Source organism: Rana temporaria, chromosome 5 (genome assembly GCF_905171775.1).
Source record: "Rana temporaria chromosome 5, aRanTem1.1, whole genome shotgun sequence".
NCBI lineage: Eukaryota > Metazoa > Chordata > Amphibia > Anura > Ranidae > Rana > Rana temporaria.
Window position 1 is genome coordinate 240020278 of NC_053493.1, and position 17110 is coordinate 240037387.

General features: G+C 38.8%; 1 protein-coding gene across 1 annotated transcript in view; it reads left to right on the forward strand.

The window, feature by feature from the left end:
* The window catches only part of EXOC2 (exocyst complex component 2), a 308760-nt gene that overhangs the window by 59586 nt on the left and 232064 nt on the right, over positions 1–17110 (forward strand). Inside the window, exon 4 of the mRNA XM_040353634.1 lies at positions 14363–14476. Coding sequence (XP_040209568.1) covers positions 14363–14476 — 114 coding nt within the window. The remainder of the gene's footprint in view (positions 1–14362; positions 14477–17110) is intronic.

The window sequence follows — 17110 nt, forward strand, 5'->3', positions numbered from 1 at the left end:
AAGAACAGACTTTTGCCCAGAATGAATGGAAAGGATCTAATATGTCAATAATTATGAACTTTAAGAAAAACAGTATTTGGTTACCTCTTTAACAGATGACATGTGAGATACACTTCATAAATATGGAACCACCTGCCCAAGCACAGCTGCTTGTCTTGGCTTGGGTTTACATGTGTGTTCCATATCAGATATATAGGTATCTGTTATTCTATTAACAATTGTTGTTATATATTGTTGCCTTACAACTTTGACTTCTGTTCCTCTAGTGATCAAAAAAGAGGAAAGAACAATCCAAAATGTGCTTGCCAGTATGATCATATTTTCATTGCGTTTAATTTTGTCAGCTTGGATAATTGTCCTATTCATGGGGAATAAATAGGAGCTCAATATTGGTTAAAATCTCCTTACTGAGTGCTTTACTGATTAGGTACTTGGCACAGAGCTCATTTCAAATCACCTTCTCATTCCAAGGCATGACTCTGATTACTTAGGCTGTATTTATAACTTTTAACATATTGTGTACATAAAACAAACTCCTAATCCCTTTTTGATTTTGCTTACACTGAAGCGAATGGGACTGCAGTCAGAAAATCTATTTCCTTCTCCTGCACTTTGAAACTGATGAATTGAAATAGTTTTGAAAATAAGTGTGGTTTCTCCCCAACGAGGGCGAGCGTAATCAAATACACAGATATTCTTCTGATGAATGTCTTCAAATGAAAGCCAAGGAAACGCCCCGCTCGAACGTAAAGGAGCTTTTAGTCATTTCGAGGGGAATGTTTATGTAAAATGTCCCAAAGCTGACTGATAGGAAATCCATTGGGAATGCACGACAGTGCGTTTTTCTGACTAGCTGGGTGGCCTGAGTCGCAGGGGCTGAACCTTAACTCTTCCCGCTGCAGTCTGCAGTGTTTTTTTTTTTATATGTGGAGTGTTTTTCTTTTCTAAAAAAGAATGCAAGACTTGCAGCAAATCTTGCAACACACAACATATGCATTTAATTTTGTTTGTTTACAAATTGAGGATTACTCTGATTTTTAACCTATTTAAATTGTTGGTAATCTACAATGAAATGTGTTTTTATATATATAATACACAAAAAGCTTATATTATTTATATATATATATATATATATATATATATATATATATATATATATATATATATATATATATATATATATATATATATATATATATGTATATGTGTGTGTGTGTGTGTGTGTATGTATGTATGTATGTATGTGTATATATATATATATATATATATATATATATATATATATATATTATATAAATAATATAAGCTTTTTGTGTAACGGAAAACAAAAAAACAAACAGATCCTTGCAGATCCTTCGATTACACTGTTTCTTGAGACTTGATCATGAGTATATATTCCTTTTCATTACAAATAAAGAAAAAATAAAGAAAAAAAGTTCTATACTATAGTTTTCAGACAGAAATGAATTGAACAAAGTCACTCTCATAAATAAAGCATTAGAAACTGTATTTTACCTTTGTGCCAGAACACAAAATGAACATTGAAAATTAAAGTCTTTCAATGATTTTCTGACAAAAAGTTAGACATTAATATCTGATAAAAAAAAATAAAAAAAGTACTGACATAAAGGATGACTAATGGCCCGTACACACAATGCGAAAATCGAACAACAGATCGTCTGACTTTTTTCACTTAATAGTCGTAAGTAGAAATTGAATAGGTTACTAATGTCACGAAAATTCTTGTACGGCAGAAAAAAAAGTGATGTCGTGTTATAATGTATTTGTATTGTATTTTCAGATGACAACTATACTGACTAAATGAAAATCGTCCGATCTGGTATCGTACGAGGAAAATTGTTGTGCTTGTCCGATCTAATAATATTGGATGAATTGTCGTGATCGGCTCTCAAAAAGCTCTGTACTAGCGATCCAATTATCATACGATTCTTCCTCGGACGACCGTTTTCGTACGATATTTGGATTGTGTGTATGGGCCATAAGGATTAATGTATTATTATTATTTACAGTAATAATACATAAAGGCAAACCTATTCAAATGCTACTAAATAAGATATAACTGTGGTCTACACTTCTATCCTGACAAGTTTACATGACCATGGTAGAAACAAAAAATCTATAATTAACAATGTAACTATAAAAAGGGATTCTTGCTTTTTGCATTTAAACTACTACAATTTTTTGATATTAAGATTTATACATATTTTTTCTTTATTAGTACGTCAAATATCTAGTTGTATGTTGGCTCGTACATTTTATTTTGATATTGTAAACCAAGAACCCACTCTTCATCTGCTTCCTCCTACTGTCACCGAGCTCTGTGACATAAATCACTTGTTTGGCATTGGTCGTACGACTACATGTTAAACATGAATGTGGCATGTACCACAATCTAAGTTGACGTTTTGTCAAAAATAAAATGGGTTTAAAAGCAGACATTTTAGCACAATATATTTAAATATTAAACACAATTTTCTTTTATTATTTAAAAAAATGTATAGATACTCTTTGGTATAAGCAATGTATTACCTTTTACATTTTATTTCATTTCCAGAACATTTATTACTTCTGTATATTAGAGAAGCTAAACACCGTATATAAATATGTTTTGGGCAAAATATCACTACAAAAAGTCGTTTGCTTCTAAGTACTGTATATGTCCTTATTTGATGCGATATGTAGGGTACACACTATAATAAAATTAGGCGAACAATCGTCCGATTTTCCTCGTTTTACACAGCAATTTGGGAACCGCTAAACAAAAATTCTCACACGGCAGTCTTATTTTTATTTATTTTTTGTTTTATTGTTTATGATCATGCGCAGTCTTTCCTTTCTGACTTTTCTTGTAGGGAAATCATACGAAAACGGTACACATTACCTATTTCTGTACGAGAAGTTAATCCCTTTGGGAATTTTCGTATGAAAAGTCTGAATCGGCTGTCGAAAGTTCTTTTGGATGAAAATTCTCGCCCGATTTTCTTATATTGTGTAGGAGCCTTTAATCTGGTATCCCTATCTTTACTACAATAACATTTTCTAGGCAAGTTTAATTGATATTGTGTTGTAAACTACAATAGAAAATAACAAGCTCACTGTACTCTGAATTATTAAATATGTCGTGTGCAGATTTTGCTGACCTTTGTTCATGGTTGGCAAAAAGACATTTTAGCATTTTTGTTCCATTTTAGTCTGTGTTTGATAATTATCTTGATTATTCGCTGTTGCTTTGGGAAAACATGATGCACGGTCAAACAGCTGTGCATTACAACTCTTAGCTGGATGACATACAAACTCCCAAAACACACAACCCTTTTTTTTTTTTTCTTCTGCCAGATCATAGCACTGCAGTCCCAGAGATCCAAAGCTAGCCTCACTGCTTGAAGTATGGTTAGACCTCATTTCAAAGCACTGTTTGTTGTTTAGCACGTTGCATTGAGTCATTAGCAAAGAGCAGACCTTGAAATAAAAATGAATAGTGAAATTGAAAATACTTTCCAAGTAATTCACTTGCCACCCCCTCCTAAATAGAATATTCCCACGACCCTTCTGCTTTTTAATTTCTGGTGAGACATTGCCACCTGCTGGAATATTGTTATCATTTGATTATAGCAAAGAATAAATGTGTGTAATATGTATGTGTGTGTGTGTGTGTGTATATATATATATATATATATATATATATATATATATATATATATATATATATATATATATATATATATATATATATATATATATATATATATATACAGTGTATGTGTGTATATGTGTATATATATATATATGTGTGTGTGTGTGTGTATATATATATATATATATATATATATATAATTATAATCTTAAAAACTGTACATTTTCGATTTCGGCCAAGTAATTGTACCTTTTACAACCCCTTTAAATCTTTTTTTGTTGATGATGAGACACTGTCACCTTGCCTATTCAGGGCAAAGTGGCAGTGTCTGAAAAGCCCAGCCACTGGACAAGGTGAGGAGTTCTTTAGGTTTAAAAAAAACCGCATGCGTTATGCGTTGACAGGCAGACACGTTGAAGTCTGTGGGGGGAAAAAATGCCTGAACACACACTCTCAAAATTGTATAATGTATGGCCAGTGTAGACTGAGACAAAAAAAAAAAATGGGATTCTGCATGTTAAGCATAGTCAAGCGTAGGGAAACAAGCTGAAAAGTGCTAAAGTATAATTGTGGGGGGGGGGGGGGGGGGTGTCTAAGACTTATTAAGTAATATATTAAATATCCAACTGCATGTTTTCGTTAGGAAAGCCTCTCATTAGTCTACCTATGGCAGTGCCAGGTTTAATTAGTTGAAGGAAAAAGTATGATGTTTTAGATAATACAGTACAATGTGGCTTTATTGGTTAGGTTGTCTCCAGAATAGGAATAGGAGGAAAAATCTTCCAATGAGGGCACTTTTTCCAGTGACAGCTGCCATTTCCTTCAATTTGGAAAGATTTCCTCTCATTTCCTGTTGTATCCACATAAAAAGAAATCAAAGGGAATTCTCTCTAATGGGACACAGATGGGGAAAAAAATCTGACAGGGGTTTTAATCATTCACCACTCTATTCAAAATGTTAAAGGTGTTGTCTTTATATATTTGTTAAAGCGGTAAACGTTTAGGAGATTCTCATTTTGCCTACAGGTAAGCTTTATTATAAGCTTCTTTGTAAGTAAGAATGGCTGACGAGACTTTACTATCACTTTAAAGGAAACCTTAAAGTGGCTGTAAAGTCAGAAGTTTTTTTTTAATGCATTTTTATAAAAAGCCTTCTGTATGCAGCAGCCCCCTCCTCCCCCTAAGGCCCCATTCACACCTAGGCGTTTTTACGCCTGAAGCGCACTGCTCACAAACGCCAGAGGGGAGAATTAACATTATTCCCTATGGTGACTGTTCACACCTGAACGCCTGAACGCCCAAACGCCTGTCGCGCGAAGCTCAAACAAGTCCCGGACCTTTTTTTGTCGCGCGAATCGTGCGACAGTGGCGTTTGAGCGTTTTTTTTTCCCCATAGAAAGTAATGGGAAACGCGCGTATTGAGCGTATCGCGCGACAACGGGCGTTTGCTATGGGCGTTTCGTCGCTTTAATCAATAGAACTTGTCGCCCATGCAGAAGATTAAAAAAAATCTACCAACATAGCAACAAGTGATGAAAAGATGATAATTTTTCCTATTGGCTAAAATAAGAAACGCCGAAGTACAAAAACGTCGCACGACGCTGTATGCAAACGCGCAAATAAGCATGAATACGCGCGAAAAAAAACGCCCGAAAAAACGACCGAACGCCCTACGCTCAGGTGTGAATGCAGCCTAATACTTACCTGAGCTCAATCTCTATTCAGCGATGCCCACAAGTCCCTTGGCCTTCTGTGACTCTCCCTCCTAAATGGCTCCCACTGCTGTCAATCAAACTCAGTTAGCCAATCAGGATAGAGAGGGCGCTGGCCCAAACCTCAGCTCCGTGTCTGAATGAACACAGGGAGCTGTGACTCGGCTTGGGTACCCCCATAGCAAGCTGCTTGCTGTGGGGGCACTCAAACAGGAAGGAGAGGCCAGGAGCTCCAGCCAGGGAACCTAGAAGAGGAGGCAAGTATAACATGTTTGTTATTTTTTTTTTAAAAAGAGACTTTACAATCACTTTAATTGAAGAAATATGGTCCATTACTAACCTGTCCTGAAAATAGCTGCTATATTGAGCCTAAATCTACAGAACTTTCTAAATTATTGACATTAAACAGGGAATAAAATGTTAGATATAACCAGGCAATTGGCATTTTCTGAAAGAGGTCAAAAACGGCAGCCTTCATATTTTAATAACTTAGAAGAGGTTTCCATTAAAGTAGTTCTAAATGTTTTTTAATAGTGTTGCACCGATACCAATAACTGTGCTAATCTGAGCATTTGCACGAGTACAAGTACTCATGCAAATGCTCCAATACTAAAAACTTCAAGTCCACAGAGTGTAACCACTGTCTTTATACCCGTTTTACATATATGCCAATTGGATGCGTATTGAATAGGCTTCTGATGCTGTCAGTCAATCCCCTGTGAGAAGGGATTGGGGTCATGGGGTACCGGTGTTGTGTGTGTGCCTATAGAAGCTTGGCTTGCAACCCAAATGGAGGTTGCACATACAGGTGCCTCCTAAACACCCAGCTTGCTACTGGAGGCACCTGAAGAAAAAAGGAACCGACAACGCTGGAATGGACTGCTAGAAGAGGAGGAAAGCAACCTTTCTTTATCGTACATCACAGGACACAGAGCAGCATAGTTATCACTATGTGGTTTATAGAGCCTACCTTCAGGTGATGGACACTGACACTCCCAAGACAGGAAGTCCCCTCCCTATATAACCCCCTCCCATACCGGAGTACCTCAGTTTTTTCGCCAGTGTCTTAGGTGTTGGTCACGTTTAAGGAAAGCTTCGCTCATGATTCCTTAGCGGCCTAATCAAGCTATAAAAACTGATCCGTCCATGGTGCTTCAGAGCCAAAGTGGACGGTACCCGGGCCTCGGTGGTGAAGAACGAGGTTTTGCCTGTAATGCCACTCTTTTGAGGGCTTATTACAGGTACTTATGTAGCGCTGACAATTTATCCAGTGCTTTACATATACAGTTAGGTCCATATATATTTGGACACCGTCACAATTTTCATACTTTTGGCTCTGTATGCCACCAGAATAAAATTAAAACAAAAAAATCCAAATTAATTTGAAGTGCAGACTTTCAGCTTTAAAGGGATTGTAAAGCTTCATGTTTTTTTACCTTAATGCATCCTATGCATTAAGGTGAAAAAACATCAGATGTTTACAAGCCCCCCGTTTACTTACCTGAGCCCCTGAAAGTCCTCCGTCAAACGCGCTGGCTTCTCGGCTCGGTCTTCTCGGCTGTTCTCGGCTCTTCATTGGATAGATTGATAGCAGTGCAGCCATTGGCTGAGGGACCCTAGAACACAAGGAAAACTAACTGCACAGTGGAGGTTAGTATGGTATGTTTGTTATTTAAAAAAAAAAAAAAGTAAACCTTTACAACCCCTTTAATTCAAGGGGTTGAACATAAATATCAAGTACAAATATATAATCAAAATAAATATAATCATAAATACAATGTTCATTTTTTAATATATTGTTGAAAATCCTTTAGACTGGGTTCACACTATCTTCACATGCGGGTCACAACAGCATCCTCGTTCACCTTTACAGGTCCGGTTTCAGCCCAAATTTTGGGCTGAATTCAGACCTGAAACGGACAAAAAAACGCACATTCACACCGGAGATATGTGAACTGGCTCCATAGAAAGCCGTTAAAAATCTCCTGCCATTGCGAATCGGATGCAGAAAGCCCTTTCATCCAATTTGTAATAGTGTGAACACAGCCTTACTGGCAATGGCTATCTGAAGTCTGAATCGCCATTCAATCAACTTTGCTGCATTTGGTTGAATCTGGGCTGACAGTATATCTCTTAAACACTGCAGAATTCATCCGGCTGCTTCTGTCTTCTATCACATCATCGATAACCACCAATGACCCAGTGCCACTGGAAGCCATGCATGCCCATGGCATCACACTGCCTCCACCATGTTTTACAAATGACGTTGTGTGCTTTGGATCATGAGCTGTTCCAAGCCTTCTCTACACTGTTTTCTTCCCGTCATTCTGGTACAAATTAATATTGGTTTCATCCGTCCAAAGAATGCTTTTCCAGAACTGGTCTTGCTTTTTTAGATGTTTTTTTGTCAAAGTCTATTCTGGCTTTTCTATTTTTCAGGCTTAGGGTTCACCACAAGGTGAAAACCATTCATCTGTATTTGCCTTTGTGAAATCTTCTGTTGATTGTAGACTTTGACAATGATACGCCCACCTACTGGAGAGTTCCCTTTACTTGTCTGGTGTTGTGTATGGGGTTTTCTTTACCATAGAGAGGATCCTGTGATCATCCACCACTGTTGTCTTCTGTGGACCAGTTTGTTCTTCTTTCCTCAAAGTACCAAACTTTTGATTTTGCCACTCTTAATGTTGCTGCTATCACCCTGGTGGATTTGTTTCATTTTTAAAGCCTGTTTCACTTGCATGGACAACTTCTTTGAACGCATAATGTAGGTTCACAGCAATAGATTCCAAATGCAAATACCATACCTTTTAACTGCTTAATTGATAAAGAAATAACGAAAAAGTAGCCCACACCTGGCCATGAAACCGATTTCGATTCAATAGTCCAATTACTTTTGGTCCCTTGAAAAAGGGGGATGGCTAGTAAAGAGCTCAATTCCTAAACCATTTCTCCGATTTGGATGTACATACCCACAAATTAAACCTGAGAGTGTGCACTTTCCTGCCCAAATACCTGGAAAAAAATAAAATTGTGCCTGTGTCCATATATGTCCGTCCGTATATGGACCTAACTGTATATTTTACATTCACATGCATCCCTGCCCTCAAGGAGCTTACAATCTAAGGTCCCTAACTGACATTCATACATACACATACTAGGGCCAATTTAACCCAGAGACAACCTACAAGCATGTCTTTAGAAAGAGAGCGTCTATTTCTCGCACAGCTGATGTTGCTTTTAATGGAAAGTCACAGAGTATTATATAATTGTTGTAAGGCTTTAGATTTTATATTGGACGGCATATTGTTTTTTGTTCTGCATTTTCTAAGTAGAATAATGTGATGATTCCCCTCTAATCAATTTCTTAGCTGTGCCCTCCTTTTTTTAAAATAGTGTACTTAAAGAGTAACTCTACTTTTGTTTTGTTGAGAAAAAAAAAAAAAAAAAATTCCCCTCTGGGTGACCTATGTACAGTGCCTTAAAAAAGTATTTATACCCCTTGAAATTTTTGCACATTTTGTCATGTTGCAACCAGAAATGTGAATGTATTCTATTGGGATTTTTTATGGTAGACCAACCTAAAGTGGCACATAATTGTGAAATGGAAGTTTTTTTTTTTTTTTTTTTACAAATGTCTGAAAAGTGTGACGTGCATTTGTAATCAGCCTGCCTTAGTCAATACTTTGTAGAACCAACTTTCGCTGCAATTACAGCTGCAAGTCTTTTTGGATATGTCTCTACCAGCTTTGCACGTCTAGAGAGTGACATTTTTGCCCATTCTTCTTTGCAAAATAGCGCAAGCTCTGTGAGATTGGATGGAGAGCATCTATGAACACCAATTTTCAAGTCTCAATTGGATTTAGGTTTGGACTTTGACTGGACCATTCTAACACATTAATATGCTTTGATCTAAACAATTCCATTGTAGCTCTGGCAGTATGTTTAGCGTTGTCCTGCTGGAAGGTGAACCTCCGCCCCAGTCTCAAGTCTTTTGCAGACTCTATCATGTTTTCTTCTAAGATTGCCCTGTATTTGGCTCCATCCATATTCCCATCAACGCTAACCAGCTTCCCTGTCCCTGCTGAAGAGAAGCATCCCCACAACATGATGCTGCCACCACCATGTTTAAAGGTGGGGATGGCGTGTTCAGGGTGATGTGTAATGTTCGTTTTCTGCCACACATAGCATTTTGCTTTTAGGCCAAAAGTTTCAAATCTTGGTCTCATCTGACCAGAGCAATTTCTGTTTGCTGTGTCCCCCACATGGCTTCTCGACAAACGGGACTTCTTATGGAGTAGAGTGCACAAATAATAGTTGTCCTGTGGATAGATTCTCCCACCTGAGCTATGGATCTCTGCAGCTTCTCCAGAGTTACCATGGGCCATAGGCTGCTTCTCTGATGCCTTCCTTGTCCGGTCCGTCAGTTTAGGTGGATGGCCATGTCTTGGTAGGTTTGCAGTTGTTCCATACTCTTTCCATTTTCAGATGATGGATTGAACAGTGCTCTGTGAGATGTTCAAAGTTTGGGATATTTTTTCATAACCTAGCCCTGCTTTAAACTTCTCCACAACTTTATCCCTGACCTGTCTGTTGTGTTCCTTGGCCTTCATGATGCTATTGTTTACTAAGGTTCTCTAACAAAACTATGAGGGCTTCACATAACAGCTGTTTTTAATACTGAGATTAAATTACACACACTATGTGTGAGTGGACTCTATTTACTAAGTAGATGACTTCTAAAAGCAATTGGTTCCAATTTAGTTGGGGTAATCCAGGGTAAAAAGGGCTGAATACAAATGCACGCTCACTATTTTTTTTTGTTAAAAAAAAATATGAAAACCATTTATCCTTTTTCTTCCACTTCACAATTATGTGCCACTTTGTGTTGATCTATCACATAAAATCCCAATGAAATACATTTACTCTCTTGGTTGTAACATGACAAAAATATTAGAAAATTTCAAGGATTATGAATACTGTATTTATTGGCGTATAACACTCACTTTTTTACCCTGAAAATAGAGGGTAACCTGTGCCTGCGTGTTATACGCAGGGGGGTGTGAAAGTTTTTTTCCTGAAACTTCCCTCTTAAAGTTAGGGTGCGTGTTATATGCTGATGAATACAGTACTTTTTCAAGGTACTGTACATAGCAAGGATTATAACAAACTCTGTTGCGGATTGCCACCTTGTGATATTTTTTTAGAAATGGCTGTTTGTCTATGTCCATGTGGAAAGTGAATTATAATGGGAGTGACTTTATAATTATCAATCAGCTGTTACCCTTGCAGGGTTCTAATGAGGAAGGGGTCAGAGTCTCCATGCCTTTTATACATGATTTCCTTTTGGAAGTATCTCACCAAAAAGGAAACTTTTGTTGCAGGGGATGCCCAAATTTTGACTTGATTCTGTATGTTAGTGCAGACTGAGAAAATCAGTAAGCCAATCACACAAGCAGGAAGTGACATTTGTGGTGACATTCTGTACAACGTTTGTGTACAGAACACCTCCAGGTTGCCATATTGCATTGCATTTTACAGAAAAAGACAACGCTGCAGAATGAAAAGGACAAGTCATTTTTATTAACATTCAATTACACTTGTGTAGCAATAATATATGCTGTATTATTTATTTATTTCTTTTATTTGCTATTTTTTTTTTTCTCCAAAACAATAAAGTTACCCTTTTAAATTATGTTATCGGCTGTCATTTTGAGAGGTGGGTGTCATTTAAGACGTTCTATTGGCGATTTCATTGCATGTCAAGTTTTGGAGAAGTGTGTGAAGCTATAGATTCACTTTAGCAAGCAGGAACGTTTACTGTGTAAATGAAAGTTACAGGGGCAGACTTGACATCAAAGTAGGTGTAATAAAGGCTGCTTTTCTAGTTCATCAAATGGCACCATATTACTTCTGTCATTACCTTCTTTAATGAGATTTGCAGCTGACTTTCAGGAGTTAATGTAATCTTTGTTTTGTCTTCACTTATTACTTGAGCTGGTTGAGTAAGTCCCACCAGAATTGCGTCTTGCTGTGAGTCCATTCTTCGTAGTGTGTTAAAAGTTCTCAGCAAGGAACATGTCAGCAGTGAGCTATGAAAACATGTATATGTGGGAGGCCTGCTCTCTTGTGTATGATCTCAGCCAGACTCATCTAGACTGTAATCCACATTACTTTCCTCTTGCTGCAGTTCCCAAGATAGGATAAGAAGCAGAGAGGCCGGAGCTCTTCTGTCTGCGTATATTGCTTCCATCAGGTTTCATTTATTTAGGCAGCATTATGAAGGGCAGTGCTACTTGTTGCACCCTTTACGCACGTGTATGAAAAATAGAATTTGATGTGAATATACAGATGTATCTATGTGAATCTTCTTTTTTTTTTTTTTTTTCCTGCTCGAATTAATGTTGTGCAAAATTCTATACCTACCGTATATACTGGAGTATAAGCCGACCCGAATATAAGCTGAGGCACCTAATTTACCACAAAAAAATGAAAAAAGTATTGTCTTGAGTATAAGCCTAGGGTGTCCATGTGCATGCCTCACTGTGCCCATGCCTCACTGTGTCCATGACTAGATTTACATTTAACATGGGAGTATATAGAAGGGGTGCCGGCTTTGAAAAATCGGTGCTCCCCTGCCATAGACAGCAAACTTTGCACACTTGTAGAGGAAAAGTGGGGCTATATGTAGCTTGGTGTCCAGTGGACCTATGGCTGGCCGGTACCAGGTCCCCAAAATTACCGGAGAAATTACCGTTTAACATTGGAGTCTATGGAAGGGGTGCCCGACTTTGAAAAATCGGTGCTCCCCGGCCGTAGGTCCCTTGGACAACAACTTTGAACACTTATAGAGGGGGGAGGCTATATGTGTGCGAAATTTGGGGACCTGGCCGGTACTGGGTCCCCAAAATCCGGGAGATCAAACGCAAAAAGGTGACTCGAGTGGGGGGCATTTTCAGCACCAAAAATGTGCTGAAAAACTTGGCTTATACTCGAGTATATACGGTAATTTTTTTTCTATCCACTAAAGTCATAACCATAAAAAGTGGCTTTTGTGTTTTAGTACTTCTGTTGAAACAAATTTTAAAGGATAAGTTCACCCTTTAACAAAAAATAATAAATGCACATTTTTCGCAGGTTAAAAAAGAAAATTTGCATTTGACATTTTTTTGTTTTGGGAGCCAGTAAAACATTGAACCAGCGACCAGCAGATTGCTGGTACAATGCAGGTCGCCTGCAAGCCTGTCAGTGGATTTCATTCACAGAACTCATTAAATGAATGACGTGGCCGGGTGGGAGGAGCTACAGACACAATTAATTGGAGCAATTTATTCAACTAGAGCACATTCAAATTTTTCAGAAGCTCAGCTTACCATATACCCTGGGACACCTGCTCAGTTAGGTATTGAAAGGCTGGAAGTTTGCTGAACCACTGCTGGGAGGAGAAAACAGGGAGAGCTGAGCTGCCTGAGAGAAAAGGTTGAACAACCACAGTGGCTGCAGCTACAGAAGCTAGTGAGGGCTTACAATAAAGTTTGTTTACCGCTTGTTAAGACTATTTAAAGTGATATCAAAAGCTTGTTTTTCTAATAAAAAACATGTTATACTTGCCTGCTCTGTGCAATGGTTTTGCACAGAGCAGCTCCGATCCTCTTCTTCTCAGATGCCCCTGCTGGCACTCCAGGCTCCTCTCTTGTGCCTAGTGCCCCCATAACAAGCAGCTTGCTATTGGAGAAACTCGAGCAGGCTCGCTCCCACTGCTCTGCGTATCCATTCCCACACGGAGCTCAGCTCTGCCCCCACTCTCTTTTCATTGGCTTGTTGGCTGTGATTGACGGTAGCGGAAGCCAGTGGCTACCACTGCTGTGTCGGCCAATGAGGAGGGGGAAACCCGGAAGAGCAGAGGCTCTCATGCACATCGCTGGACCGAGATGGGGCTCAGTTACGTTTTTTTTTTTAGGGGGGGGGGTGCTACTGCGCAAAGAAAGGTAAAAAACCTTGAGCCTATAAAACCATTTTAAACACTTGAATGCCCATAGCCTGGCCTAAGTTGCAACTTTTGTGATTTAACATTGCAGTCTAAGGCACTCATGTCGCAAAGAAAGACGCAGAAATGTAGTGCAGGAACTGAATTTGACGGCACCAAGACGGTTCACAGCAAGTTGCATGAGAAATCACAACAGCGTGAGCCAGAACTTAAAGTAGAAGGGGCCGGCTGCACAATAACTCACCTTTTATGTATTGCTCTGATTCTCCCCAAATACATCGTGTGAGCTCTCTCCCGGCCAACAATGCCTTCCCAGCTCCTTGGAGCTATGAACGCCAGTGGGATGATGCCACATCGCTCTGGATTTATGTAGTCTTATTGGCCCTCCAAAGCACAATGACTAGCCAAAGATTTGCAGTCACGTAATCACACGGAGAAACTCAACACAAAAAATAGAAATTTTAGAAAGTGATTTATTGGAAAATGTGTGCAGCGAGGATCAAAGTAAAGGGGAAGCAACATATAAGAGGTGGGTAATTGTGTAGCCTTTCCTTACATTTAAATGTACTGGCCTATGATGTCAACCAGCATCTACAGTAGACCAGGTAAAGTATACTTTGTGATGCAGCTTGGGACCCTGATCTTATACACAAGAGAGCTCTTACCATGGATGGTAATGGCTGATTTGGCACATGTGCCTGAAATGGTCATTATATTTTCTATAGTCTGACTACTGGTATGCATGAGGGACTGGGAGACGGCATGCATGAAGACAGGCTACTGCACAATGTTATTACTGCCTGACTGCCAGGAAGCTAAACAGACAGAGGAAGCTATTGTCTGCATCTCAGGTTGTCCTATCTATTTACAGCTTCTCTTTTTTTGATTATTTTTTTGTAAGTAAAATTGCAATTCTAGAAATCCCCCTCCTTTTTTTTTTGACAGTTGAGTTTCTGTTTAAATGTATACATATTTTTAAAATAAATGCTCGTACTTGTGTTTCTACAGGGGCAAGATTCCACACCAGGAGCTTGAGGCATTATTTACTGGAAAGACTAGCGACTTCAACAGTGAAAAGTTTTCTGCCACTTGGTACCTAATAGACAACCATTCAACTGTGAGGTATGTGATGGACTGTTCTCTATTGTTTCTAATAGTCAGTATTATACAGTGGATATAAAAAGTCTACACACCCCTGTTAAAATGTCAGGTTTCTGTGATGTAAAAAAATTAGACAAACATAAACTGTACAACTCAACTGCAAATCAAACTGAAATCTTTTAGGGGGGAAGTGAAAATAAAAAACTAAAATAATATGGTTGCATAAGTGTGCATACCCTCTTTTATAACTGGGGATGTAGCTGCGTTCAGAATTAAACGATCACATTCAAACTCATGTTAAATAGGAGTCAGTACACACCTGCCATCATTTAAAGTGCCTCTGATTAACCCCAAATAAAGTTCAGCTGTTCTCGTAGGTCTTTCCTGACATTTTATTAGTTGCATCCTACAGCAAAAGTTATGGTCCGCAGAGAACTTCCAAAGCATCAGAGGGATCTCATTGTTAAAAAGTATCAGCCAGGAGAAGGGTACAAAATAATTTCCAAGGCATTAGATATACCATGGAATGCAGTGAAGACAGTCATCATCAATTGGAGAAAATACGGCACAACAGTGACATTACCAAGAATTGGACGTCCCTCCAAAATTGATGAAAAGATGAGAAGAAAACTGGTCAGGGAAGCAGCCAAGAGACCTACAGTAACATTAAAGGAGTTTCAAGAATATCTGTCAGGTACTGGCTGTGTGGTACTTGTGACAACAATCTCCCATATTCTTCATATGTCTGGGCTATAGGCTATGGCAAGACAGAATCCTTTTCCTACAAAGAAAAACATCCAAGCCCGGCTAAATTTTGCAAAAACACATCTGAAGTCTCCCAAAATCATGTGGGAAAACATGTTATGGTCTGATGAACCCATGTACCCTCGCCGAGATTAACCCTTACATATATTCTGAAAAGTTGTGGATGGTGTGTCATAGAAGGAAAACGGCAACACGCATCTCGTTTTCCTGCTTGTGGTAAGCCTGCACCCCAGAGGGGGGAGTAACCCACACATTTTTTGGTGAATCTTTAATTGGTGTAGGGTGCATTAACACCTCTTTTAGATCATCTAACACATCATCACCTATTTTTCTTACTAAGCTCTGTACAGGGCTGCTTTTTAAAACATTAGGAAGCGCTGTTTTATCATTTGAACCACGGTTTCTTATATTTGATACTTTGTTTTTATATGCGATTTTTGTTGAGCAGATCTACACAGCTCAACACATCCAGTGTGTGAATGCACCGTACGTATTCAAAGGCCTTTTCTGTGCACCTATGTCCCATGTTATCCATAAAATATGTCTAGCCCAAGAACAGGAGTGTAAGTTTATTAAAGATTACCAATCTTTAGATCTGGTGGCTGCATTTCAGACAGATTTAAAGAGAAACTCCTGGATAGTGATACAATTTGCACGTTAGCCCTGTGTAGTTAGCGTGGATATAAACCCTCACATCTACCCAGTGAAGTGAACAGCCTCAGATGATATACAGAGATAAAACAAATCTCCCTACATAAGTTGTACATGTATATCTTCTGTCTTCAGGTTTATATACTGTTTAGAGAGTGCATGTCCTGTGAGAATTTTCTCTTCCTGATTCGCCTATGGGTGTGGTTTCTTGCTATACAGTGTGAGACAGCAGATTGGAGGAAAGGCACACACCCTCTCTCCACATAGGTAGAGACTTGCAGTGCTGTGCTGTGAATTGACCAGCTCTCTGCTAATCTATTTATAGCACCCACCCTGACACAAAATTCAGCCTGGTTTTATTGCAGTTGAAAGAGAACTTGTCAGAAGTTTTCATGATGATCACAGAAGAACAGAGCAGGTGGAAGACACGGGACTTAGGGCTTTGAAGAGAGATGAGAAAACACTACAGATATGTGTCCAGCTCAAATTTCATGAATAGGTTGTCACTGCTGGCTGACTTACTGTACATATAGGGGAGCAGCTTTGTCACCCTAGGACAGGAACTGTTTTAAGAGTACTGAAAACCTACCGATCTTTATAAAATAGGGGGGGGGGGTATTCTGTATTCCACTAAAGAGACCTGGGCAATATAATACTGCTTGAGAAAATGCTAGAGAAGGCAAAAGACACAGGATAGCCCTGAATTTCTGGCAGGCTCAATAGGTATTTTTTGCACTTATGTGACAGATAAAACAAAGCACTTCAACTATATATTTAAAAGAACTAAAGAAAGGAAATTATAGAATGCTATGGGTTAGGGTTTATATACACACACACTGGGATTATCTGACACAGCTTGTTTGGTACATTTAGGCCAATGTAGATGACAGTATGGGGCACCAGTCCTCAGAGGTAACTTAGTTAGACCAGTCAAAACCTGTCTACACCTGAGCTGTGTAATGCATCTCATTTAAAGCATTTGTTACCCCAACACTTCATATTCCTGATAGGTGCCTGCTGTACCATGTACAGGAGAACACATCATGGTCAGTTCTCTAGCTATGCTGGTAACTCAGTGTACTCTCCTCAAATGATCAAACATGTCCTGACACAATCCACCTCACAGCCTTTCACTGGGAAGGTCAGTGTACGGTTGCTTCTCCTTCCCCTGCTCTTATGCAACTGAGAACATAGGGAATGTGATCCTGTATAAAAATGGTGTTTATAATTATTATTATT